Raw genomic sequence first — 26,274 nt, 5'->3', positions numbered from 1 at the left:
TTTAGTCGTTCTATTCATCAACGACCTGATCTCTGAAAGCATGCCTCACTTCGTCCTTTCTGTATTAGTGACTACATCACTTACCACTCGAGACAATTACCCAGTTCAAATACAGCCGAAGTACCTGCAGTCAATTTACTGCCTCAGGGTATGTTTAACGATGACCCAAGTTTTATAGTCTTTTCTCCTGAGCTTCCTCCCTTAGGTAAGTAAATCTATGTAGGGTGAGGAGTAATCTGGAGGAATAAGGAAATGCTATAGGAAATAAGTATTTTCTTGCTTCCAGCGTGCAGGATTGGATCCAGGGCCTCTATAAATGACGATGGTTAATTTCCCTCAACAAATGTATGCTAATTCAGTGATCTGGAACCTTGGGCCATGGAATCAATTATTAAGACCCATCTCAGCACGGGGGACACGAAACTGGAGTTGGTTACCAGTTCCATGGCTGATTTGCATGCAGCAAGTCCAAAAGTGGCCTGCAGACAAGCTCTGGATACGTCTGCACAAATTATTGTAATGGAACTGTCAAGTGAACAAATGGTTGAAAGCAGATGAAGAAAAGAATTATCTCATAGGCATTCAAGTAAAACACCAACAAGATTTGGAATGCCAACAGTGCATCATGAAACAAATGTGACACTTTAATAATAAAAAACACAACCATGGAGAAGCACTGTATTTTCCCTCTATTATACTAGCAAATACACAGAAGAACAACAAAATAAATGGACTTACTTCCAACTACTGGTTCTTATACACCCATGAATATGTATCAGAATTACTTGTGGAGGTATTACAAAATATAATGAAGTCTAGGTAGGCCTCACTCTGAGGTTGCAGCAGGGGTCAGAGTCAGAACCCAGGTATTTTTTTTACAAGCTCTTCAGATAGCTGAATTTCCTGCTGGTTGAGTCTCTGATTTTAGGTTGACTGGGGTACTTTGGGTTTTTTGGGCCGCTGTGTCAGGGTACGGGGGGCTTTTTTCGCAGATTTACTAGCAGTGGTGAAGAACTTGGCCTCTGGCTTTTTGGGAGTCTGTCTTGGGTCTTTTTTCCCCAGTGAAGTGTTTCTTTCTTTCTCCACCTCTTCTTTGACTCTGGCCTTCTTCCCTGGGCCTTTCCCTGGGGTCTTAGACTCCACAGCTATTGGGGTCTCCAGGGCTGGGGAGGCCTTTCTCTTCTTTCCACGAGCTGTGTTGGGACCAGGACTCTTTTTCGGAGACTTCTTTCCTGTGGCAGCTTTTTGTATCTAAGAAAAAGAAAAAGGTGGGTGAATATGGGCCAGACTACTGACAATGTAACCCAAAGAGCTTCTGTTCTTAAAATTTAGAGAACCCGTAAAAGGCACACTGTAGCACAAAGAGTAAGGAATGGCTTTTTCCTTCTGCCCTGCAAATATTTTGAAAGGCAGCTGCATTTCATTATTAATGACTGTATAAAGGACCCTAGTATCTTCTTGGTCCAATCAGAGGAAAACCATCTTTTCCTAAGGCTGGGGCTAAGGGCTCTGGGAAGCACATGCTGGGAGCACAGCAGAGAGACCTGTGACCATCCTGACTCTTCTTCACCCCCAGGAGTAAATTCCCTATATGTGGGTTAGGGCAGTGGGTTACCCTGCTGAAAATCAGGTTGGTTGGCTGGTAACCCAGTGAAAACCAACTATGGGGCCTGTTAGAAAAAAGGAGGGACCGTACTCCAGGCTGGGACTCCTGGATTTTCCAAGCACCCTAGATGATCCAAGGACAACATTCAAGCGATGGATTGTGTCCCACACAGAGAGACAATATAGACAAAACCACCAACAGGACTTTGTTTCTGACAATATAAAACAACAGACGGAAATTCTGAAAAACATTAAAAATATGATGAAACTTTTGTATCTTTCCCCAAATTTCCTAGGTGGTTCAAAAGGCACACACACTTCTACACTCTTTTTCCAACCATGCTGCACAGCTTGTGGGATCTTAGTTCCCTGACCAGGCATCGAACCCGGGACTACGGCAGTGAAAGCACCAAGTCCAACCACTGGACCTCCAGGGACCTGCCGACACTTGAATACTCTTGAATTGTATCACCCAGGCAGTGATGCTTTCCCCTCTTTAATCTCCAGCATATCACCTTCCAGTCACATTAAAACAAATACAGCTTACTTCTTCTAGAAACAATTATACTGTTTACAGTAAACACACTGATCATCAACATTAATTTCAAGTATATTAAAAAAATCTCAATAGCACTTTGGGGATACTTTAAAAGGAATACTTTCACTAACACAGGAAAATTATAATTCTGTTGAAGATTTTAAGGATCACTGTTACGAAAATATACATAATAGGTAAAGTGCAGGGACAGCCGTGGGACAACCCTGACGGGCTACGCCCAGAGAGGCTGTGAGTCTCACAGACAGATGGTGAGGGCCACCCTCCAATCTCTTAAAAAGGACCCACTGCTCCCCTCTGAGGTCTCTCCCTGATCACTGGATGGATACTCCGAGTGAAAACAAAGCACCCCAAAATAAAAAAACTCAGTTCCTTTATACCACCTCCTCTGAAACCCATGAAGTCAGACTTCCATTAAGAGCCACACAGGGCCAAGTGTTTGAAAAGGTGTCAGAGGCAGGACACAGCACCCAAGTTTCCCCTCAGGTAAGTTTTTTGAGACAAATTATGTGGTGACTGAGGACTCACCTTCGGAAACTGAACCTGCTCTTCAAAACCACAGGCAACATGGTTGAATTATTAGCATTATTAATATGGCTGAGTCTCCCTTGATTCCAAGGTACATGAAGAAAGCCTTGGCTGACTACATGTCACTCTAATATTTAAGGAGGGGGGCAGAGTCAGTCAGGGGTTCCTGGGGCTCACCCTAGTATTTTTCATCCCTTACTTCACAAATTTCTACAAGTGATGCCTCCCAGGTGTAGCACTTCCTGTCCCTCAGCAGTGCCTGCCAGCACACGGGGGGCCCCAGAACCCCTCCACAATGGGCACCAATATTAATGAAAATACCTTGGTGCTTCCTGCAGCTGGAGTTTCCTTCAACGGCACCAGCAACGGGATTTCATCTTCAGAATCGTCTTGTGCTTTAGGCAGGGCGCTCAACCCATTGGTCTTCTTCTGGGGTGCAGGGTCCTGGGCTGGAACACCCCCAGTTTTGGGGGCTGCTGCATCTGTCGTTGGGGCAGGTTTGGCCTTTCCAGCCTGCTTCAGAAGCTTCTTTTCTTTCTTCTCCTGCTGCCTTTTAAGAGCTCTTTCTTTCTTCTTTCGGCTTTTCTTTGATACCTCCAAAAAGAACCAAGCATAATTTTAAGGGTGGAATCTTCTTAGCGCGTACAGTCAGGTCTTTCATCAGCTCCTGAAAGGGCCTAGACCTGCACAAGATCCAAGCAAACGAGCCCCACTGCTACCACCTGAAACCCAACTCCACTTTGTCTCAAAGCCACAGCCAAAGATGCATTTTATGTGGTAAATTCTATCCAGAATCTGGGTATGTGAAGCTTGTAGTCACCGGCTGTGTGGAAGTCAATTTCATCTATAAGTTGAGTTACAAATAATTCAGAACTGTACAGTATGTGTTGTGAAATAGCTGGTTTTCCATATATGCAGGGTTCCATATCTACAGACTCAACCAGATGTGAATCAAAAATATTTGGGGGGGGGATCCCCAAAGTTCAAAAGAGCAAAACTTAAATATGCTGCACTCTGGCAACTCTTTACATAGCATTCACACTGCATTCAGTATTACAACCTAAAGATGATTTAAAGCATATGGGAGGATGTGTGTAGTTTAACTTATATACAGGACATTGTTGTTCAGGCACGAAAACAAACAAACAAAAAAACCACTCATTGGACACATGGATGAACATGGGTGGAGAAACACTGAATCAACTAGGAGACTGGTCCAACCAATAACAAAAGGTTCCACTTTCTCTCCTGCCACTTTTTATAATAGTACCAGCAGTACTTAAAACCCACAAACCAGAACCAAGAGGCATATCAGCTTCAAGCAGTCTTACATTTTGCCCACGAATAACCAAGTACTCAACAGCCTAGATTTTGGGTTTCCTCTTCCTCAGCCTCTCTTGCAGGCTCTTCTGAACCTTTGTTCTCTCTTCTTGGGCTGTGCTTACAGACATGATGAAGCCTGTCCAGGATATGAACTTCTACTAACCTTTTTCAACAGGTCTCGTACGCGGAGTCCCTTGGCTTCACCTTGACTGCTGACAAAGGAAGAGAAGACAGGCAGGGAAACTGACCGCTCAGTCTTCACAAACAAGAGCTTCACGCTCTCCCACTTCTGAAACAGAGAGAAGAGCGACGTCAACTGTGCGGGTTTTGCTTCTTTTACATGAAGGACTGACTGCGAGACATCTGCGAGACCGTACCTCCGGCAGTTTCTGCGAGAGACTTTTCGCAACGGCAACGACATTTTCAACGATGTGCTGAATCGGCATCCCCGTGTGACCGATGCGGATAGTGCTGAAAAAGCATCCGACACAGAGATGTGAAAATGTAACTTGTTTCTCAAAATAAAGCATAGACTGGTATATGAGAAATAGAAGTACACAAGCCAAACATTTTTTTTTAGGGTCGAAACATTAAGATCTTCAGGTCCGCCATTTATTTTAAGAGAAGATGATCATCTTTCCTGTTCTAGAAGAAATACCCTCCTCCTGAAATATCAAGAGGTGATTAGCTGCTGCTCTCTGGTGACCTAGATGGGAGGGAAATGCAGGAGGGAGGGGGTATGTGTATATGTATGGCTGATTCACTTCACTGTACAGCAGAAAGTACACAACTTTGTGAAGTAACTATACCCCTGCCATCAAAACAAGAAATGACTGAGGAGTTGGCACATAATTGTGTGAGGCTGGGAGGGTCAGTGGGGAGGGCCACAGGGAATTCTACCTGCATTCTGGAGAACACAGGTCCCCGAGCCAGCCCTCAAGCTTTGCTGAGGGTGATAACTCCGAATAGTGGCTGTTCTGGAAAGGATCCACTCCCAGAAGGACCACTTGCTATCTTTATAGCCCCACTGCCCTGACGCAGCATCAGTTGCTCGTGGAATAGCATCTTCTGGCCGAGAGCAAAACTATCTCCTCAGTTGAAGCAGAGGGCACCCACGGGCCAGTGGAGAGAAGTGAAGTGCCCACAGCTCAGCCACCAGGTCCCCTGGTCCTGCCAGCTCCCACTTTCCCTACCAGCGGAGCTGACAGGCAGGCTGGCTGTTGGTGGGGTATCTGCAGAATGAGGGTGACATGGGCTGGTGATCCCACCTCCCTCAAACCAAACAAGGGGCTTGCCCATTCTGTGTGCCCACTGGCACTGACCTGCAAGCACACCCTGAACCAGGCCTCTGACCCTCAAGCTAATTGATTCCCACAAACCACTAATTTTATGTCAGCCTATAATATATAGAGTGGGGGGTCCAGGCCTGACTATCAACTCTACTTAGTTCCTTAACTCATCCAAGTAGGAGAGTTCCCACCTGCAGGCAGAAGATGACACCAGAGTCCACCCATCTCCCCCGCCACGCCCTGCTCTAACCTGCCCGGAGACACTGTTGAGGGCTGGCCTCACTGGTGAGCAGAGTCAAGACATCCTGTTTTGTTATGGATGGGACCACTGGGTCCACATGGGCTTCCGGGGTATCTCTGGGTGGAAAGGCTCTACAGCCCTGCCCTACTGGCAGCCGCCCAGCCCCACACCACAGACGTCCCAGTCATCAGATTACGTATTTTATGAAATGATGTTGACTTATGTTTCTTCACATAACTCAAACTTAACCTTCCCTTCAGGGACTCAAACTCAACCTGCTTCTCAGTCTAATTAAAAAAAAAAAAGAAAAAGGCTGAGCCGCTATCTGTCCATCTAAAGGCTGGGATGCAGTCACGGCCCTAAAAGGTCTTTGGTGGGTGTGGGGATTCCACCCAGCTCAGCATTCCAGGAAAGAGAAGCTCCATGAGACCATGCCGAGATATAAGACGGGCTGGTGAAATGGGGGATGAGGAACTAACTCACTTCTCAAGAAGTTAAAGCAAGACTGAAGTGGGCCTTGACTTTAAAGGATAAATGATGCTGGTCAACACAGAAGCCCAGAACTACTAACGTTCCCTAAGCATCGGTCTTACTCTCCTGTTTCCCTGGACATCCGGAGGTACCCTGTCCAATACAGTAAAAGTCAGCAGACGTGCCTTTTTAAATTCAGCTAAGAACAAGTGAAGTTGGACATTCGGTTCCTCAGCTGCAGCAGCCCCATCACGAGCTCAGCAGCCACGTATGGGTCGTCCTCCTGTGAGACTGCACAGCCACAGACCGTCTCCAGCACTGTGGAAAGTTCTAGGGAGCACCACCGTTCTAGAGAACTGAATACTTCAAAGTAATGAATTTTAGTTTTAACTGAAGAATCTGATTTCATTAACACCATCTTATAAATGTTTATACAGCCACCACTGTTGTCATTTAGTCACTGAGTCGTGTTCGAGTCTTTGCAACCCAAATAACACCATTACTAAAGATAAAATTAAACAGAGGCCCACCTTCATGCCTTTTACCTACCTGCAAGAACCACTCTTAGAGATGTTTAAGACCGTCCCCCCAATGCAGTCGTTGATCTCTCTAGATAAAGTCTTGGACTGAAGGTTTACAGATACTGGAACCCTAGAACAACACAATGGCTCTTTACTGCAGCACACACACAGCCGTAAACATCACGTTACTCAAGTCCAGTCACTGCTGAGAAACTTACTTCTTTCTATTGTAGAAATGCCTCCCCAGATGTGAGGGCAAGAGCCGCCTGATTCTGGCATCTGTTATGAAGAAGTCAAAACTACCCAAGAGGCGGAGCTTGGCTTCATAGGCTTTATATTCCTTTTTTAAAGTTCGGAGGGGGATAATCTAGAAAATTTAAGAAAATGTAAAAACGTGAATTAATATACAAAATAGAAACAGACTCAGTGATACAACAAACAAACTTATGGTTACCAAAGGGGAGGGGGAGGGGGAGGAACAAATTAGGAGTTTGGGATCAACAGATACAAAATGATATTGTAAACCAACTATACTTCGATAAAAAAGAAAAAGGAGAAAGAAAGCAGAGGAGAAAAAAAGAGAAAGTATAAAAACACAAAAAAACTAAGAACCTGGACAAGAAGAAGAAATGGGGACAATTTGTGTTTAGATTTTAAAATGCCTTGGAGTCACAGCTGAGTGGACACGAATGTGCCTAAAACAGCACAGGCACTAGGCTGAATGCTGGGGACACAGAGGAATGAGTGGACCGTCAGCTAAGTGTCGAGCCAGAGGCAAACCCAGGACACCCTAAAGGAGAAAGGAGCAATTTAACAGAGCAACCTTCTGTAAAATCTTCAAGACAGAAACATCACTGATGCACATGTAGAGCTCTTAGGCCAACAAACCTCAACAGCTCATTCATTACAAGGTCGAGTTGAGTATGCCCTACCCAAAGCCAATGAGAATTAAAAAGGGAAAATTAAGTTAAAAATTAAATTCCCAGGAGAGGAACATGTACTAGGTAATGTATTATTTGTCTCTTCAACTGAAATCTTTTTTTGGGGGGAGGGGGAGCCAAAAGGCATGAGGGATCTTAGCTCCCTGACCAGGGCTCGAACCCAGGCCCCCTGCAGTGGAAGCACAGGATCTTAACCACCAGAACACCAGGGAAGACCCTCTTGTCACCTCAACTGAATCCAATCTTTAGTTGTCTTGAAACTATTAACCTGCTCCCTACCTGAGAAATGGTTTTGATCCCATGCTTGTTTAGAAGCTTCTTATAAAAACGTTCTGTCTGTTCAGAGGTTAAATTGGGTTCATCTTTGGTAAATAAACAAACATCTGCTAAATCTGATCGAATACCATGAGGCAAAGACCTGCAAAATACATGAGACAGACCAAGGAATAAAGCATTATAACTGATCATATATATGTTTATATTCCACAGAATACACAGTAAATCCAGTCACTTCAATAAACTTTATTCATGTTTTTTAAACAAATAAGCTACTGAGCACAGCACACACATACACACAGTTTTCAATGGTACAGAAAAGTTAAGACTCAAATACTAAATCACCACAAATATCCACAGACTGAAATACCATTAACATTTGGCACGCCATTAAGAGTTAAAATATATCAAGGACACTCAAAATAGTACAAATGTAACTATTATTTGGCCACAACACACATGGCATTTTAGCTCCTTGCAGGGTTCAAACCTGTGCCTCCTGCTTTGGAAGGTGGAATCCTAACGACTGGCCCACTGGGGAAGTCTGATCATTATTTTATATGTTTGCTATATATACACATGTACTATGAAGTGCTAGAATAATCCAGTTTCATCAGGGCAGTTCTGGTTCAGAACGCTACCTTGCAGAAACCTCTGGGCTCCATAATCATAACTCTTAAGAGCTGAAACAGAAAACAGAGCAAACCTAAGGGACCAGCAAACATGCATTATGTTGAGTCTCAAAAAGGGAAAAAAAGGCTTAGCTCAGGTGCTAGGTCTATGTGTCCTGAGGAAACATTTCCTTAGTTTAAGAGGAGAGCAAGCCACAGGGGCAGGACTTGGACCATGAGATGGCAAGTGGCAGAAATCACCAAGAGGTGAGCGGCTGGGAAAATAACCTGGAGAATGTGAGGGCAAAAGTGTGGAATAAAGAAAGAACACACCCAGATACGCAAAGTAGTAACTAAAACATGGCTAGGGCCTTTCATGGGGATGAGTTAAGAGAGTCTGAGGGTTAAAGGGGTCTTCCCAATATATAACCATTCTTTTAAAAAAACATTATTTTTAGATGTCTTCATTGACTTTGTTACAGTGTTTCTGTTTTTTGGTTTTGGCCAGGAGGCATGAGGGATCCCAGCTTCCCAATCAGGGATCGAACTTGCACCCTCCTGCATTAGAAGGTGTAGCCCTAACCACTGGACATCTGGGGATAACATCTCCAATTGTAGCTACTCTTAACCTCCATCCTCCACCCTTATGGGGGAAAGAAGAGCTATCCCACATCCTGGTTTCTATAACAGAGCTAGCTTTGGAAATGAAGGATTCCAGACAGGCAGGTTACCAGAAAGAATACAGGACACTCAGTTAAACCTGAACCATGTTTTAAGTATAATTATGCCCCCACACTACATGGGACCTACTTACACTAACAAAAAAATTCCCCTGTATTTTTATTTGCTGCTGCTACTGCTGCTGCTAAGTCACTTCAGTCGTGTCCGACTCTGTGCGACCCCACAGACAGCAGCCCACCAGGCTCCCCCGTCCCTGGGATTCTCCAGGCAAGAACACTGGAGTGGGTTGTCATTTCCCTCTCCAATGCGTGAAAGTGAAAAGTGAAAGTGAAGTTGCTCAGTCGTGTCCGACTTATAGCGACCCCATGGACTGCAGCCTACCAGACTCCTCGGTTCATGGGATTTTCTAGGCAAGAGTACTGGAGTGGCTTGCCATTGCCTTCTCCTTTATTTGCTAAGTCTGGCAACTTTGACCTAAGAGTTCTGGCAATACGAATGTGTAATCTTCATGGGTTTCTTTTCTGTAATGAATTCACTGTCAAATTTTTAATAGGAAAAACTCATTCTCTGTATATAGGAATGAGTTTAGCACTTCAGTAATTTTAGCCTGGAACTAGTTTGACAAGGAAAGAGAACAGATTCTATGAAAATACAAAAGCTGCTTCATTTATTCTAACCTTTGTCCTCTCAAAAACCAGGTTTTCAGATTCAACAGAACTGAGTTTGGGTTAGGTCAAATCATCCATCAACCGTTCAGAAAACTGATGGAATTTTTAAAAATTTAGGCTTGTTTAAATCCAATGGTTTTCAAATCAGATATTTTGAGTTTGCAAAGTTTCCACCAAAAACTAAGTTGACAGTTGTTAAAGTTCCACGAAACAGCCAAGCAGTTAAGACCAGCAAAAGTAGAAAACAAGAACTTACAATCTGACCCTCAGTTCTTTACTTGGAATTTTCCATAACACCACCATTAAAAAGAAATTTTCATTCTCATTCAGAAGTAATCCATTCGCATTTTTCCTGGATCTGGAATGTGCCAACAGAGCCTCCACTGCCTTCTTAACCTGCAACGTGAAGATACACAAGTAAGTCAAATTTCAATCGAATTTAGCAAAATTCAAAATCTAGCCCCTCCCCGGAATTTGCCCCTGCTCAATTTCTATTTTCGCAGGTAACCTCCAAAACCATATGCATCAAGATTGTGCAATTTGTAATCAGAGGAATGCAGCCAACTGAAGTCCAGTGGCTAAGACTCTTGAGTTTCCACTGCAGGAGGCACAGGTCCACGCATGGCCAAAACAAAACATCAAGTGGGAGCATGCTTCCCCTGCACACAATAATGAAGGTAGCAAACCCCATAAAGGCGCAATACATCTGCATCTCACATTTTCTGAGTGCTTATTATGTGCCGGCCTCCTTGCTTTGCATCACCTTCTCTGATCCTGGAGAGCAGAGCCCATTTTTAAATCCAAGGAAGTTACCAAGGATCAAGCTACTTGGCCAAACGACATGGGGTATGTGTATGCTGCTGCTGCTGCTAAGTCACTTCAGTCGTGTCTGACTCTGTGCGACCCCATAGATGGCAGCCCACCAGGCTCCGCCGTCCCTGGGATTCTCCAGGCAAGATTCTGGAGTGGGTTGCCATTTCCTTCTCCAATGCAGGAAAGGGAAAAGTGAAAGTGACGTACAGCTTATTCATCTAGCTGTACAGCAGAAACTAATACAACATTGTAAAACAACTATACTCCGATAAAAATAAAAAATAAAGCTTTCTAATTAACAGCTTTATTTCTAACAAAGCCTAATTTGCAGAATGTTAAAGGGAAAACCAGTCCATCCTAGAGGAAATCAGTCCTGAATATTCACTGGAAGGACTGATGCTGAAGCTGAAACTCCAATACTTTGGCCACCTGATGTCAAGAACTGACTCATGGAAAAAGACCCTGATGCTGGGAAAGATTGAAGGCAGGAGGAGAAGGGGACGACAGAGGATGAGATGGTTGGATGGCATCACCGACTCAATGGACATGAGTTTGAGTATACTCTGGGAGCTGGTGATGGACAGGAAGGCCTGGTGTGCTGCAGTCCCTGGGTCGCAAAGAGTCGGACACGACTGAGCGACTGAACTGAAAGGGAAAACTTGGTAGGACCTTAGAAAAGAATTCCCTTAGAATACCCAGAAGGAATCAAACCAGTCGTGTGGTTTTCAAGATATAATTTGGGCCTGTTTTAGAGACATTCCCTTTCCTCTTGCCCCACTGTACTGCTGTTATAAGGAGATTCTTTTTGTGTTCTGATACCTACTCATCTTGTGAGAAACAAAATATTTAAGTAATGTTAAACTTGGAGAAGGGGGTGGCAGAGGATGAGATGGTTGGACTGACTCAATGGACATAAACTGCAGCAAACTTCAGGAGATAGTGAAGGACAGGGGAGCCTGTCATGCTCTGGTTGGACACAACTTAGCGATGGAACAACAACAAAAACTCTGTGAGGCAGTTCAAAATGGAGTCACAGTGGCCAGCATGAACTTCTGTATCAGTTGTTTTAAAACATCTGCTAGCAATTTCCCTGGTGGTCTAGTGGCTAAGACTCTGTGCTTCCAGTGCAGGGGCCTGGGTTCCAACCCTGGTTAGGTGGCTAGATCCCACATGCAGCAATCAAGAGTTTCCACATGAGGCCACTAAGACCCGGATCTGTCAAATAAATATTTTTTAAAAACCTGCTGTAAGACTGCAAGTGTCTCAGAGTGATAAACTGAGAGTGTTACTTTAGATGAGAAATTTGATGGGCAATGTGTGTGGAATAGAAGGAGCAACTGATAGAGCCATGACCCACTCCCCTGTAATAACTGTGTGTGCTAAGTCTCTTCAGTGGTGTCTGACTCTGTGGAACCCCATGGACCCACCAGGCTCCTCTGTCCATGAGATTCTCCAGGAAAGAACACTGGAGTGGGTTGCTAGTTCCTTCTCCAGGGGATCTTCCCCACCCAGGGATCAAACCCTGCGTCTCTTATGTCTCCTGCATTGGCAGGTGGGTTCTTTACCACCACTCCTCAAAAAGAGACCCCGGAGCCCAGAGACGTGAAGTCTCCTCGCTGGAGGACCCGTCTCCACGCTGCTGAGAGCTGTTCCAGACGGATACTGCCGGAGGCCTTGTTTCAGCAGGAGCCTGCTTCCCTCTTGGGCTTGTTAAGAGACCAGCTGCCAGACTGCTTCTTGTGCTGCGACGCCTCCTCCCAGGACTTCTCCTTGGAGGCTACTCTTTGTTCTGCGCTAATTATTTGCAATCAACTGAGAGGTTATGAATTGGAAGAAACAAAAGCAAAAAAAGGCAAACGGCAGGGAAGCAAGAGCCAGGTGGGCCTCACTCCAAGGCCCCAAGGTATACCTGAAATCCTATTCAAGATAAGGGACTAGCCTGGCGGTCCGGCGGTTAGGACTCTGAGCTCACACTGCAGATGGCACGGGTTTCATTCCTAGTCGGGGAACTAGAACCACGGAAGCCGCGCGGAGCGGCCATTAAAAAAAAAAAAATCAACTCAAGAGAGCCAGGCCGCAGGGCAGAAGGAGGCGGGCGTCTAGTCGGCTGTTTAAGGCAGCGGGACAACGGAGAACACCGCGAACGAGCGACCCTAAGCCCAGAAGGCGTTCACACCGGCGCGGAGCCCGCCCTCGGAATCAGCGACTCACAAGGCCTCAGCCGCCCCGCTTCCAAACTCCCCGCCCAGGGGCCACTCACCTGCTCTTCGTCCAGCTGCTCCGGGCCGGCAGGGGTCTCTGGAGTCGAAGCGGAAGTCGCGGTTGAGGTTGACGGCGGGGTAGAAGCCGAAGCCTCCATGTCGCCTTCACCGCGTGGAGACTCGCGTGCCGACTCGGGAGCTGGCTCTCCGTGAGCACGCGCGGACCCACTCCCGTAGCCGGAAGCTGGGAGGCGGGAACGGACGCTCGCGTCACTTCCGGGAGCGCGGGGTCGAACGCTTCGGCGTCGCGGCGTCAGGGATTGGCGGGCTTGAGCAAACTGAGGTAGGTTTTCCGTGTGCGATCTGAGTCGCTACGACGAGGGGCATAGATGCCTGTGAAGTTTCTTCAGCTCCCGGTGTCTGTGAGGCGCGGGGAGCAGCCTGGCAACGCCTGGCTCTCACTCTTCCACGAAAGCGGGCGAGCGCTTTGAAGCGAAAAGGGAAGCCAGTCCGCCCACCCGGTGGGGCCACCCGCTCTGGGTGGACCCCGACTTTGGAGCAGGAGGCGCGGGGCGTGGGGAATCCGGCCCCACCACCTACCTGCCGGGTGACCTGGGGCGAACCCCCGCCGCTGCCCAGCCACAGGCCCTTCCCCGCCGGCTGGTGACGGTTCCGTGCACGGGAAACACCGGGCGAGTTGTTAAGCGGGGTGGGGCCCGAACGGTGAGCCGGGGCCGGTCTCCTGAGCTTCGAGTTTCACGGAGGAGGAAGGTAAGAGCAAGTGCAGGTAACGGCGCAGGCTGGAGAACGGGAGAAGGCCCCTCTCCCTCCCCGCGGCCCCACAGGTGACCACTGGCTGCCTGTTTCTCCTGGAGCTTTCCGGGGATGTTCCACGTATGTTTAGGAAATACTTATACTTACTTCTCTTAATGGATGGTTGGGCTTCAATTTAGTTTTTTTTCTTTTTTAAGACAAATAGTAGGCTCTATACCCATCGTTCTGTACGTTGCCCGTTTCTCTTAAGGTATCTCAGAGGTTGTCCAAATCAGTACTTAAGGCTTTGCCTCTTTTTTTTTGTTTTTACAGCCATATGGCCTTTCACCACGGAGGTAAACTAGAGTTTTTTAAGGAGCTTTTTGATGGATATTCAGGATGGCTTGTTTTGCAAAGAGCTACAGATACATGTATATGTATGGCTGAGTCCATCTGCTGTCCACCTGAAACTGTCATAACATTGTTAATTGGCTATACTCCAATACAAAATAAAAAGTTTAATTAAAAAGATTAAGTACAAACTACTGTACATAAAATAGATAAGCAGCAAAGATTTACTGATAAAGAAATTAGCTGAATCACTGTGTTGTACACCTGAAACTAACACTATATTGTAAATCAAATGTCTCTTAAAAAAAAAAAGCTTTGAAAATTTTTATGTGAAAGGATGGGAGTAGGATGCTTTCCATGTCAGTTGCTTTCAAGGAAATGCTCCTTTCCTGTTGCCAAAGCTGGAAAAAGGAGAGTTCTGCTGATCTGTAGTACTGACTTTGTCTTTTTAAAAAAAAAATATTGAAATACAGTTAATTTACAGTATTATGTCTCGTTTTTTCTTTAACCAAAAACTTGTAGGAAAAATGTTCTCGACCTTTGCCACCGATTCCCACTTGCCTGTTTTAGAATCTGGAATTCCATTTAGAATTCCATTTTAACACGATAATGAGCTGTTACTTTAGGCTTCATGTACTGTGTCTCCTAGTATTCTGAAAAGAGCATTGAGGCTGCCACATGTTGTGTCACCTGAGTTCAAGTCAAGAACCAGACTTTCAGGCCAAGGGAACAGCATGAATTCAGGTAAAAGAGGATGGTGGTGTTTGGAAGTAGTAAGTGGCTTGGAGTAGGGATGCGCAGAGGGGAGAAAAAGGAGATGAGGCTAGAGTGGGTAGGTTAAGGAATTTATTATCAAGCTGAAGTTTTATATTTTGGAGAAACCATACGGATACAAGATTTTTGAACTGGTGTCAGGAAAGAAGAGGAATTAGTAATGAATTAGACTTTAGGAAAATTGATCTTTCTGTGGTATTGTCGTGGTTAAAAGAAAGAGTCATATGCCCACAAATTCACTGAAGCTTTAAGTGATGGAGTTTCATTCCCCTGTCCCTTGAATAAGGGCTCAACTTAGTGATTTGCTTTTAATAAATAGAATAGAGCAGAAGTGAGGGAATGTCACTTTGGAGATTAGATTATAAAAAGACTATAGGTTCAACCTTAAGTGTTCTTTTCCCCTCCCTCTTTCTGTTGTTCAGATTACTCACTCTGGGTGAAGCTCTGAGAAGTCCTGAGACTACTCAGGCAACCATCTTCCCTGGCGGTCCCATGGTTAAGACTCCAACCTTCCACTGCAGGGAGAACTAAGGTCCCACAGGCTGCACAGCAAGGCTGAAAAGAAAAAACGAAACTGGAAATACACGAGATTGCCAAAAGAAGCAGCAGAGAGTCAGAATAGAGGTATGGAGAAACCCTCAATTAGGAGACAGGAGGAAAAAGAGCCTATAAAATCGAGAAATAGTTTAGGATGTAAAAGAAAACCAAGAGGGTGCTTAGGAATGGAGAAGTGAGCATGTGTTAGTACCATAAATACTGAAGAACTTCTGAAAAGCCATTTGTTGGGCAGTTAAGTCATGGTGACCTTATAGAAAACAATTTCAGTGAAAGGATTATGAGAGATACAAGTGAGAGAGGAAAAAATGGAACATTGGTATATTTTAAACTTTTGTTTACTATTAAGACAGATGAAGGAAGTGAAAATATTTTTGTGTCCCAGGGAATTCTTTGTATTGCCAATTCTCCTTACTATCAATGATAATGTATATAATAGCACTTGCTTATCTACCTTTCTGTCTTCCCTGGTGACTCAGTCAGTAAAGAGTCTGCCTGCAATGCAGGAAACACGGGTTCAATCCTTGGGTCAGGAAGATCCCCTGGAGAAGGAAATGGCAACCCACTCCAGTGTTCTTGCCTGGGAAATCCTATGGACAGAGGAGCATGGCGGGCTACAGTCCATGGGGTCACAAAAGGTTGGACACAATTATATATTTAAATATAGATTTATATAGATATAAATGCTATGTCAACCTCTATAGCATCTGTTGAATTACTAGTTAGCATTTTTTATTTCTCCACAGATTGAACATCTGTGGTCTTAACCTATTCACTTTCAATCCATAGGTCGCAACTCATGTATGTGCTTACCACCAGGGAGTTTACAACTTAACAGGGCAACAGGGCAAAGTAAGACCTACGAGGCAGGGTGTGATCAATGCTGTAATTTTTATAAGCTGCCACATGAACTCAGATTACTTACAAACTGAAAGGATAGCATTAGTAAGAAGAGTTCTCTAAATTTGGTGTTTTCACCCTTGTGTGATAGTGACTGATGATTAGTTTGTTTCCTCTATGCACTAGATGGAGTCCTTTGAGACCAGAACTGGAGGTCAAGTTTACTTGGTGTACACACAGGGTCTGCATGGCATGTAGTGAGTGGACACTGAATCTGTGAATCCCTTCTTACCTTCTGAAGGCTTTACTCTTTTAATTTTCCTCCTATTCCATTGTCTTCATTTTCCTTTTCTCCACTAGCTGTCTTTGTGCTTCATGTGTGTTCTTAAGAAATAATGCCATGCTATTTTTTTCCCCTGCCTTTTTTTGTCTTTGTAGTCAAGTGCTGTAAAGTGCTTTCAGCTTTCTCCTAACTCCTTCATTTCAATCACACTATTACTATTCTCTCCAAAGTCATCAATGACCTTTTAATTCAAATAATTTTTTAAAAATCCTCATTCTTTTTGCTCTGTTGTATTTGAAACCATTCTCATGTTCAGTGAAATTTCTCGAGGAATTTTATCCCTTCCTAAATATCCATGCCTGCTATTTATTAAGACCTGAATTAGCCATTAGTAAGCACTAGTTTTAAATGTGAATTGTACTTCATTTGTTTCTGTATAGACATAGTTGCCACAGTATGTTATTTAACTTTGGGATTTATGCTGGAAAATGTTTTACTCTTATCGATTAGTCTTTTAAAAGAACTAACCTGAAAAACTAATCCATATTATTCTATAAAATTTCACTCAATACCTGAGGGTAAATATTTCATTCATAAATGAAATAACTTAAATTTTTCTTAAACTGATGTCAGTTCTACCTCTTCTTTTTAAAACTTTTAAACTCAAGTTACTATTGAACACACACAAGATTAATACTCTGTAAACTCTATCCAGACTCCACCTACTTAATTACATTTATGCCCATCTATCCTTTATCCACTTTTAAATGAATTAAACATGATAATTGCCAGCCAAAATGAAAATTGTACTTGTAAAGGAATAATAAAGGCATTTCTATTAGTGGTGACTGAGTTAAAGGAAAAGTAGTAAGTATCTTGAACCATATATACAAATTGCTTTTTAAAAATTAATACATTAACATCTTGGTGAAGAAATCAAAGTAATTAGCATGTACATTTCCAATGGAACAATTACTAAGTTTTGTAGTATTTCTTTTCTAGTAACCATATATTAAGTAAGAGTCAGTCAACATTTTGAGTACCCAGGTCTCACTGAATACTATTGTTTCCCTGAAGATACAAAAAGAGGTTTCTCTTTATTCTTGAAATTTTTTTAGTAGTTGCAAAATCTGCCTGCTTATTAACAAAATGGCATCAACTATATGCAAAGTAGTATATGATCGTATAAAGGATTTAATAAATCATAATGCAACTACCTGCAAAGAATGTATGAAGTTGTTGGATGGTAAAGTTTAATAACAAATTTAATAATGGAGCTCAAATTCTAGTTACTTGAAAATAAACATTTGCTAGAATCAACTAGTAAATCTAGATAGCCCTGCAGAGTTAGGATAATTATTAGTACAAATGGCAAAACAAGCTATATAGTTAAATATCTATGTCTGGGTTATGTAAAAGCAATTTTTAAAATGTTCTGTCAGTGTCCTCAAGATCCATCCTGGTATTGAAATCTGCTAGGAAATATTGATCTAGGCATAAGGTGAAACAGTGTTGCTAACAGTATAGACTGTGGCATAAGGGAAATAGGAAGAATATGGTCTTTTTGGTCAGAAAGATCTGAGTCTGGATCCTAACTCAGTAATATAGTAGTTATTTAGCTTTGGATAAGTCAGCTAATCTTCCAAGCCTCAATTTTTTTATTTTTTTAAATGTGTAAGAGGAAACTAGTTCTCCATTGGAATTGTTAAGAGAATTGAATGAGATAATGTATATATGTACATAGTACCTGGCACATACTGTAATAGGACAGGGTTAGCCCTTTGCTGAAAATAATCATTATTAAAAGGATTGGAAAGTGAAATGTGCATCTTAGGGTCTGAAAGAAGGGAGGCAGTGTACCTAAACTCAAGGAGGGAAGAAGAGGTTGATAAGTCAAGAAATTACTAGATTCTGATTTAAAAAAAAAAAATTTTTAGGGAATGAAGGCCCTAGGGAATGAGAAGCAGGAAAACAGTGAAACCAGAGAAAATTTCAGTAGGGAAACTATTAACCTGTTTGCTATTCCTGTTTAGCTCTCTCCTTGTATCTGTACAGCTATGTGGGGGCCTTGAGTACCCCATTTAACTCTGTCTCACAAAAGACACCAACGCCTCCTTGTACACTATTTAGGAAGACAACTTTTTAATCCTATCAGCCTTAATTTAGAGGAATTATATTCCCTGAGAAATGTCATCAAGACTATTCTTAGAAGTGATTTCTAGGCTTAAAAAAGTTGGGGAGGGCGCCTTTCAACACCATCGATCATCTTATATTATTGAACATAAGCAGCTGACAACTTCTTGGAGGACTGTGTTCATTTAACCATAACAGTATGTAACTGGTAAATGTTATTGATAGTCAAAGTGCATCTTTACATAAATTAGGAAGGTTTTCAATAGCCTCAATATTTAGGCTTCCCTGATAGCTCAGTTGGTAGAGTCCACCTGCAATGCAGGAGACCCCAGTTCAATCCCTGGGTTGGGAAGATCCCCTGGAGAAGAGAAAGGCTACCCACTCCAGTATTCTTGCCTGGAGAATTCCAGTCCATGGGGTCGCAAAGATTTGGACACAACTGAATAACTTTCACTTTCAGTAGCCTCTTTGAAGTATTATGATAGGTCATCAATAAGGGATCAATAGAAGAACTTCTAAAAGTTATTCATACATGTAATTTAATAAAATCTACCAAAAAAGAAAACAAAGACTTAGCCCTGAGATTTAAAGAGTTAATCAGTAGAGGTACAAGTCAGATGAACTTGGTTCTAACAACATGAAAGTCTTATAGGGACAATCTAGTATTTTTTTCTCTTAGTATTTATTTGGCTGCACGGAGTCTTAGTTTTCTGCGTGGGTTCTGGTTCCCTGACCAGGGATCAAACCCAGGCCCTCTGCCTTGGGTGCAGAGTCTTAGCCACTGGGCCAACAGGGAAGTCCTGGGACAATCTAGTGTTATAACTGACAGGGCACATCAAAGGGAACAGAGTGAAGCAGGCACTCAAGACTGATAGATTGGGAGGGAAGCTCAAGTTATTTCACCACCTTTGGTCTGTTTGGTAACAGCTTTATAAAAGCAGATTAAGGAAGGAGATGTGAAGCTTTTCTCCCTGGCTTATTCACTCATTTGCATTTCTAATGATAATTCAAACAAATTACCCAGCAGTAAAGAGAATAAACTAGTGATAAAACAGGTGGTTTAATTAATCTCTGAAACCCCCAGAAAAAAGACAACTGGGTGCACAACATGATTCCATTTACCTGGAGTTCAAAAACAGGCAAAACTAATCTATGGCAGAGTAGTGATTGCCTTGGCAGGAGGAAGGGATGGATTGAAAGAGGCAGAAAGAAACTTTCTGTAGTGATGAAAATGTTCTAGATGTTGATGGGGTGTTAACATAATTGTATACACCAGATAATTCATTGTGCATTTCTCTGTATGCAGTTCAGTTCAGTCACTCAGTCGTGTCCGACTCTTTGCGACCCCATGAATTGCAGCACGCCAGGCCTCTCTGTATGCAAGTTTTATCTTAATAAAAAAAAAAAAAAAATTCTCCTTTGTGTACACATTCTGTCTGCTGGACCTTCTTTATAAACAGTAATTACTCTTCAGACTCTAATCTTTCAAATTTTCTTTCTTTTATTCTAAAACTAAGTGTATTTGCCAGGAAAATAGCAAAGATGGCGATGGAGATAGTTTTTGTTTGAAGTATAACAATTTGTGTGATTTATTAGCAAACACAAAGTTCTTCAGGAGGACTGACTGTACTGCTCAATTCAGAAGAGTGAAGTCTCAACCTAGACAGTCACAAACAAGAGTGCAAAGCAGTTTCAACATGTTTCTTCCATTATGCCTGCTCTAGCTAAACTACTGTACTAGTAGAAATTATCAGTAGCCTCGCTCTTCACTAAACTCATAGAACTTTTGGTGAAAATGCCTTAGACATGCAAATTAGGTTCATATAAATCATGAAATTACAACTTCTTTTACTGCTTATTCTTGTTTATTTCACTTTTAAGACCAATGTTGAGTTTAGAGGACAAATTAAATACAAATTAAATACAAAGAACCACAAAAAGATGCCATGACCTTATACGACTTCAAAATCTTCATGCTAGCATCAAATCTTGGTTCTTTTAAAATTCAGAAAACTTAAAATCTAATTGTAATTTGGTCATCATTTATTCTAGACTGGGAGATAAAATTCTCCACTACAAAGCTAAAACATCCAAGGTACTAATGCTATTTGTCTGTTTTAAGATGCGTTGATACAACTTTTGTATCTGACACTGGTTCCATGGGCCATGAAGTATCAAAAATACTCTATTGTTAGCCTTGCACACACTGCTGTACAGTGCCTGTGTGTCATCTGACGCCTGAACATGACATTGAGAACTGTAAAGAAAACAGATACACTCAGAGTATGACACAATACAGTAATTATAAACAAACGGACAAGTCCTTCAAAAGGGAAGATGACAATTTTTATTGTTATTACAAAAGCAATTTTTTTTAACTTCAGTCATTTGAATAATTGCAAGAGCAGACTAAGGGCTTAATCCTCACACAGGCACCAAGTCAGGCACAGTAGGTAGCTACAAATCATAAGAAAAAGGTTTCTTTACCTTGGATTCCCATAATTCCTACCTAGAGCATTCTGCCATGCTTTGGAAATAGGTTAAAAACCCAGCAAACCTAATCAGTTCCCTTCAATTCTGTTTTTTAAAAAAGGAGAGCTAGGTATTAACCTGCCACCTAGTGAAAACTAGTCAATAAATCCTGGCCTGAGAGAGATCCACATTTCTTCTAGAATAAAGAGAAGAAACTAGTTAACTAAGATGTGTGCCAAATGTTAAGTCCTTAAAATGCAGACCTGGGCTCAGACATCAGTTTCACCTAACGCATGTGGGTGGTCTGGTTGCCTGAGGTGTGCAGGAGCTCCAGCTCCAGCACAAACACTCTTCCCGGGCAGCAGGCAAGGAGGTAGCGGGGACTTGGGCTGACAAGCACTAAGCTAATGTGCCTGGCAGAGGGGAGCCTCGGGAAGCACAACGTCATCCTACCTTTGCTGTCCACAAACCTGAGGTTTCCACAGTACATAGTAAAGGGCACAGTGGCATGTGTGACAAGGCAGAAAAGACTACCACCATTCTGAGGGTCACTTAAATCCTGCCTGATTTTCTGCCTAATCAGACATGGTGCCTTTCTGCTTCTCCTTTATTTTGGAGAACACTCCAATGTTCCCACACCTCCATGCCCTTAAAACACTTCTTAATAAACAACTCAGCTAGCACATTACTGTTTCAAGGAAGCATAGGATTAGAGGTATGTGAAAAGTGTATTTACTGAAGGAAGACTCAGTTATGTCCTAGGATATTGAAAATTAAGAATATCCTAGAGCCAAAACCATCATAAGTAGAACCAAATTTACCCTATCTGAAATTTGGCAGTACATTGGTTCAAATGGAATCCACTGAACTACAGGGAAATAAAAACACTTCCTATTCCATTTACTATGAAATCTAATAAAACCAACTGACTGCTAAATTTAAACCTACTAGTCTTTGAGTTGTGCACGTGTAAGTACATTTATTTACTTAAGTTGCTGCCATGGCAAGATCTCTAGAGGAAAGAAACAAGATCATAAACATGTTAGATGACATCTGCTACAATCATGGGAAAAATCAGCTGGAGGAAATATAAGCCATGTTATTTGGAGACAGAAAATCGTCCCCTAAATTCTGTTGATTGCTATCTACCTTATGTATGTATGTCTGTGAGAGGATTAATGGCACAGTTTATTCTGATAAGATAGGCCAACACTGAACAATCAGAGTTATCATTCTACAATCAGAGTTATAGTGCTGTTACCAGCATTTTCACAAAGCTGAAAGTTGCTTGATGTTAAGAGCTGTAATAAAAACTTTCCTACCCAAACCAATGAAGCTGTCATCCATGAAGCAGCAGTCCATAAGAAGTCCACACCAATGAGGAAAGGTGCTAGAGTGCTGTCAGGTGGAACAGCCATCAAAGACCACGGAGTAATTACAGTCACAACTAGTGTTTCTGAAGATTGCCAGGGAGTTTTCTTGATTTTTTTTTTTCAAAAGTTCATCATGAAAGCAGTTTTTGAGCATAAGTTCACCTTTTTCTTGGGTTGCAAAACTGCAGCTGGTTGAACGTATGACCCCCAATATCTGTAGCACTTCAGCTGAGGATGCCAGTATCTGTCAACTGCATCACATTCAAAGTCCATCCTATTTTGTAAAAGTAGTTCTTGTAGTTTATGTAACTATCAGACAAGTATGAACTACCTCTTGTTACAGTGAATAATCTGTATTCTTCTACAATTCACAAAGTTTTTACATTCAATTATCACATATTTCAAGACTCAATTCAAAACAAATATACATGGGCTTAATTATTCAAGAATACCTTACTACTTGTCACTGAATTTTATAGCATTATATACTCAGTCCATCTCTTTTAGTTTGATTTTACATAGATTTTCACTGGATGAATTATGTTTGCAAATTAAAAATAAGAAACATATTTCCCCTTCTCCCATAGTAAGAAATAAAGGTTTAAAAATGGCAATTATTTAATGTTTATTTCAATTATCTTTAAGTTTATTAATTTAAAAAACTATGGTTAAATAATCTAGCATGAAAGCTGTATAAAGAACATCATTAATGTAAAAAGATGCAAAGAAAATTGTGATTCTAACATATCTATGCTAAAGACAGAAAAGAAAATGTTTAGGTCTGTAATATCCTAAGTCTGTAGCCAATTACCCTGTTTTTGCATTGTCAACAATATAAACACACTTGCACTTGCAGAAGACAAAATGACAGCATAGGAATTGATATTGCTTTTCATAGGTCCAGCATCTCCCCACACTGCTAGTTCACTTCAGACACATCTGCCTGTCCAAGTAACCAGGCAGCGTAATGAAGATTTTAAAATGCATCAAGTAAGCATTCTTCCCACAGAACTTCAAAGCCCACAAAAATGTATGGTGTTGGTTAATTTAACAATGAGGTTTCTTCTAAATAATCTTACTTGCATAAATGTGCAAGAATCCATCGAAAGTTTTATTTCATATTTATTCTCTATATTTTTTTAGAGGTAGGCCCTTCACAGTTGATATCTAAGTCATTTTGAGTCTTGGCAACATGCACATAATATTCTAAAAGTGTAACTGTTTCATTAGCAAACATAAATTTTTTAAAAAATGTGTTTAATTTAAAAATGGAAGTAATTTCAGTGACTCTTGGGCTTTTAAAGATTCATTAAAATCCAAGCAATTGCTAGTATTTTGTTCTTATTAACTTGGAAGTATAAGAAGTTATAATGTACTGATTAAAGCTCCCACATATTCTAGAAAACTAAAAGCCCAGATTTGCAAACATAGTATAACTTAAATTTCATGCAACTTTAATAGCCATGAGTATAGTTATAGGAAACTGCAGGACAGTAACTGTGCTCTGTCTGTAAGATGTAGCCTCATTCGTGAAATGAATGGGAATTTTACAGTTATGAAAACATGATTAGATTTAATTTTTATGTTTTGTGGCTGGAAATAGAGGAGGCTTTTCTTTTCTGAGGTGGAAGATTACAGGGAAGGGACATGTTATTAGAAACACAATTACAAAGTATCTTATTTAGAGATTAAGCCAATCTAAAAGAGGCTAAGTCTTCCATAAATGGCAACACTCAAAAATCAAGGGGGGGGGGCTTCCAATAAACCCAGAAAGAATCCCTGAAAGTATCCCTTTCATTTCCCATTTATTCTCATTAAAAATTTCAAAATCATGACAGTTGTAGCAGAAGGTCAGGATTCCATCTAAAAACCACCACAGTGCTGCACTCTGGTCCATCCAAATCATAATTTAGCAAATTTCAGCATATATTTAAGACAATTTTGAATAATTGAGAAAAATATACTGTGCTTGATTCTACTTGTCATTGTTAACTTTAGTCTGCGCAGATTCTGATGGTTCTAAATATGTGTTCATTTAGTTACTGGATGAGATCTAGCTTTAACCAGCAAGGGTCATCCAGCCTTTAAAATTACTGACATAAACAATAAATAAACTGAGCAAATGTGGAACCGGCACTTGCAATTGATACGGTTTTCATACTAGTTGCATGCAGCTCTTATAAATACTAAAGGAGGCATTTTTGCCAGGTCTCAACATGCTGTCTTTATTGTAAATTTCACTAATTTAACAAGTTAATGGAATTTTTTGTAGGGGTACAATTTCATTATGCTTTATACTTATAAAAACTACAGTATGCTGCTCCTGTGTTTTAAAACCACTTACTTTAAGAAACCATGTTAAAATATCAATTGGCAGGAAATAACTGAGAGACCTAATAAAGCAGTGTCATAGTTGCATAAAGATATTATATGTATGCATTAACCATCAAAAGAAGGGGTCCATCTAACTCTTTCTTTTAATACAAACTTGAACATGGTTTGTAAGCGCCTCATTTAAGTAGTGGAGAGGGAAAGAGTTTAGAAAAGTCCAAGTAATAAAATGTACTTGATTACTTGGTAAAGTTAAAAAGCTAATGCAACAGTGTTACATCCAGATAAAAAACAGTATTCAAAAGCAATTCAAATACCGAAAAGGGTTTCAAATTGAATATTTTATTAACATGGTAGTTGTCTTTGTAACATGTGCACACACACTCGCACACTCAGAATGATCTGCCTGGGGGAAAAAAAGACTAGGTATGCCTAAGGGGAAATGAAAAATAAAAAAATTCCTGGTAGGTTTTTCATTATTGTAGGCGATTATGTCCACATCACTTACAAAGCTATTGCCAAATCTGTCCAAGGAAGCAGAGTTTGAGAGGGGAAGAAAAAAATCTTGGGAAAAATTCAACAGTGGCATAGCAGAGCTCTCAATATGAGAAAGCTGACATAATGTGGACTTTTGCTGTGAATTTTGTCTTTGCAAAGTATGGGGAGAGGTTTGTCAATGGGCAGAAAATAAGAGAAGGCGGTGTGAAGTAGGCTTTTGCAGTCAATTTTCCTCACAGTATTGTGCAGGGTCATCAAGAAAATGCTTAGTCTTTCTCTGGAACCAGTTTCAGAACTTTTCCAATTGCAATGGTCTTACCTAGAAATGAAATTTTTAAGAAACCTTTTCAGTAGTTAACAGCAAGGCTATGTTAGATATTAAAACTTTATCATTATTTTACAATGTAAATTACTAATTAAAACCTATGCTGAAAAGTAAAGTGTAGATATATACATTCAGTGGAATTATTATTTGGCAATAAAAAGGAATGAATTATATACATATCACAGCATGGTTGAACGTCAAAAACATGCTGAGTGAAATAAACTGCACACTAAAGGCCACAAACTATATGATTCTATTTATAAGTCATGTCCAAAAAAGGTAGGCAGAGAAAAAGCAGACATATCATTGCCTACAAACGGTTAGAGATAGAATAATAGGTGGTAACTTTGTAAACAGGTATTTGGGTTCCTTTTTCAGATGTTATAAATGTTATAAAATTAGGATGTAGTGATGAATGTACAACTCTGAACATACTAATTTATTGAACTATATACTCCAAACAGGTCAGTTTCACGGTATATAAATTATCTCAATGCTGCTGCTGCTGCGTCGCTTCAGTCGTGTCCGACTCTGTGCGACCCCATAGACGGAAGCCCACCAGGCTCCGCTGTCCCTGGGATTCTCCAGGCAAGAACACTGGAGTGGGTTGCCATTTCCTTCTCCAATGCATGAAAGTGAAAAGTGAAAGTGAAGTCGCTCAGTCGTGTCTGACTCTTCGCGACCCCATGGACTGCAGCCTACCAGGCTCTTCTGTCCATGGGATTTTCCAGGCAAGAGTACTGGAGTGGGGTGCCATTGCCTTCTCCCATAAAAGCTGTTAAAAAGGGCTCTCAGACTCTATTATTAGACATACAAAATCCATTTGGTCTTATGAAAAACCTAAAAGCCAAGCTATTCTTT

The 26,274-nt window shown here is 41.5% G+C and overlaps 2 protein-coding genes and 1 long non-coding RNA gene across 8 annotated transcripts in view; 1 reads left to right on the top strand and 2 right to left on the bottom strand.

Annotated features, from left to right (window-relative positions):
* Nucleotides 1-623: 623 nt before the first annotated feature.
* Nucleotides 624-12,942, bottom strand: RSL1D1 (ribosomal L1 domain containing 1). Of its 2 annotated transcripts, none has more exons than XM_081560368.1 (9): nt 12,785-12,942; nt 9,968-10,107; nt 7,755-7,893; nt 6,753-6,901; nt 6,563-6,664; nt 4,390-4,483; nt 4,176-4,301; nt 3,011-3,283; nt 624-1,251 (listed from the first exon to the last, which is right to left on the bottom strand). In XM_081560368.1, exons 1-9 carry the CDS (start codon nt 12,881-12,883, stop codon nt 925-927), a joined length of 1,449 nt encoding a protein of 482 aa, XP_081416494.1. In that variant the 5' UTR covers nt 12,884-12,942; the 3' UTR covers nt 624-924. The 2 variants fall into 2 exon arrangements, with proteins under 2 accessions (XP_081416494.1, XP_081416495.1); XM_081560369.1 differs by having other exon boundaries at nt 4,176-4,298.
* On the top strand, nt 12,560-26,198 carry LOC145533289 (uncharacterized). 2 transcript variants are annotated; one of them, XR_014073977.1, is made up of 4 exons: nt 12,560-13,068; nt 14,479-14,573; nt 15,026-15,227; nt 25,878-26,198. It is a non-coding gene; the product is annotated as an uncharacterized LOC145533289 (long non-coding RNA). The 2 variants fall into 2 exon arrangements; XR_014073978.1 differs by having other exon boundaries at nt 13,041-13,496.
* Nucleotides 24,914-26,274, bottom strand: part of GSPT1 (G1 to S phase transition 1) — a 29,400-nt gene continuing 28,039 nt past the window's right edge. For all 4 annotated transcript variants that reach the window (XM_081560366.1, XM_081560363.1, XM_081560364.1 and 1 more), the window contains exon 15: nt 24,914-25,407. In XM_081560366.1, coding sequence (XP_081416492.1) covers nt 25,355-25,407 — 53 coding nt within the window. In that variant the 3' untranslated portion in view covers nt 24,914-25,354. The remainder of the gene's footprint in view (nt 25,408-26,274) is intronic.

Source organism: Giraffa tippelskirchi, chromosome 13 (assembly GCF_054371585.1).
Source record: "Giraffa tippelskirchi isolate mGirTip1 chromosome 13, T2T-mGirTip1v1.2.pri, whole genome shotgun sequence".
In the NCBI taxonomy this organism is placed as follows: domain Eukaryota; kingdom Metazoa; phylum Chordata; class Mammalia; order Artiodactyla; family Giraffidae; genus Giraffa; species Giraffa tippelskirchi.
The sequence above is the reverse complement of the archived record's forward strand: the minus strand, read 5'-3'. Positions and strand labels throughout refer to the sequence as shown.

Coding starts and splice junctions, on each gene's coding strand:
- RSL1D1 (XM_081560368.1), bottom strand. CDS start 12,883: ATGGAGGCTTCGGCTTCTACCCCGCCGTCAACCTCAACCGCGACTTCC. Junction 6,665..6,752: donor CATTTCTACAATAGAAAGAA/GTAAGTTTCTCA, acceptor GTGTTGTTCTAG/GGTTCCAGTATCTGTAAACC. Junction 4,302..4,389: donor TCTCGCAGAAACTGCCGGAG/GTACGGTCTCGC, acceptor TCTCTGTTTCAG/AAGTGGGAGAGCGTGAAGCT.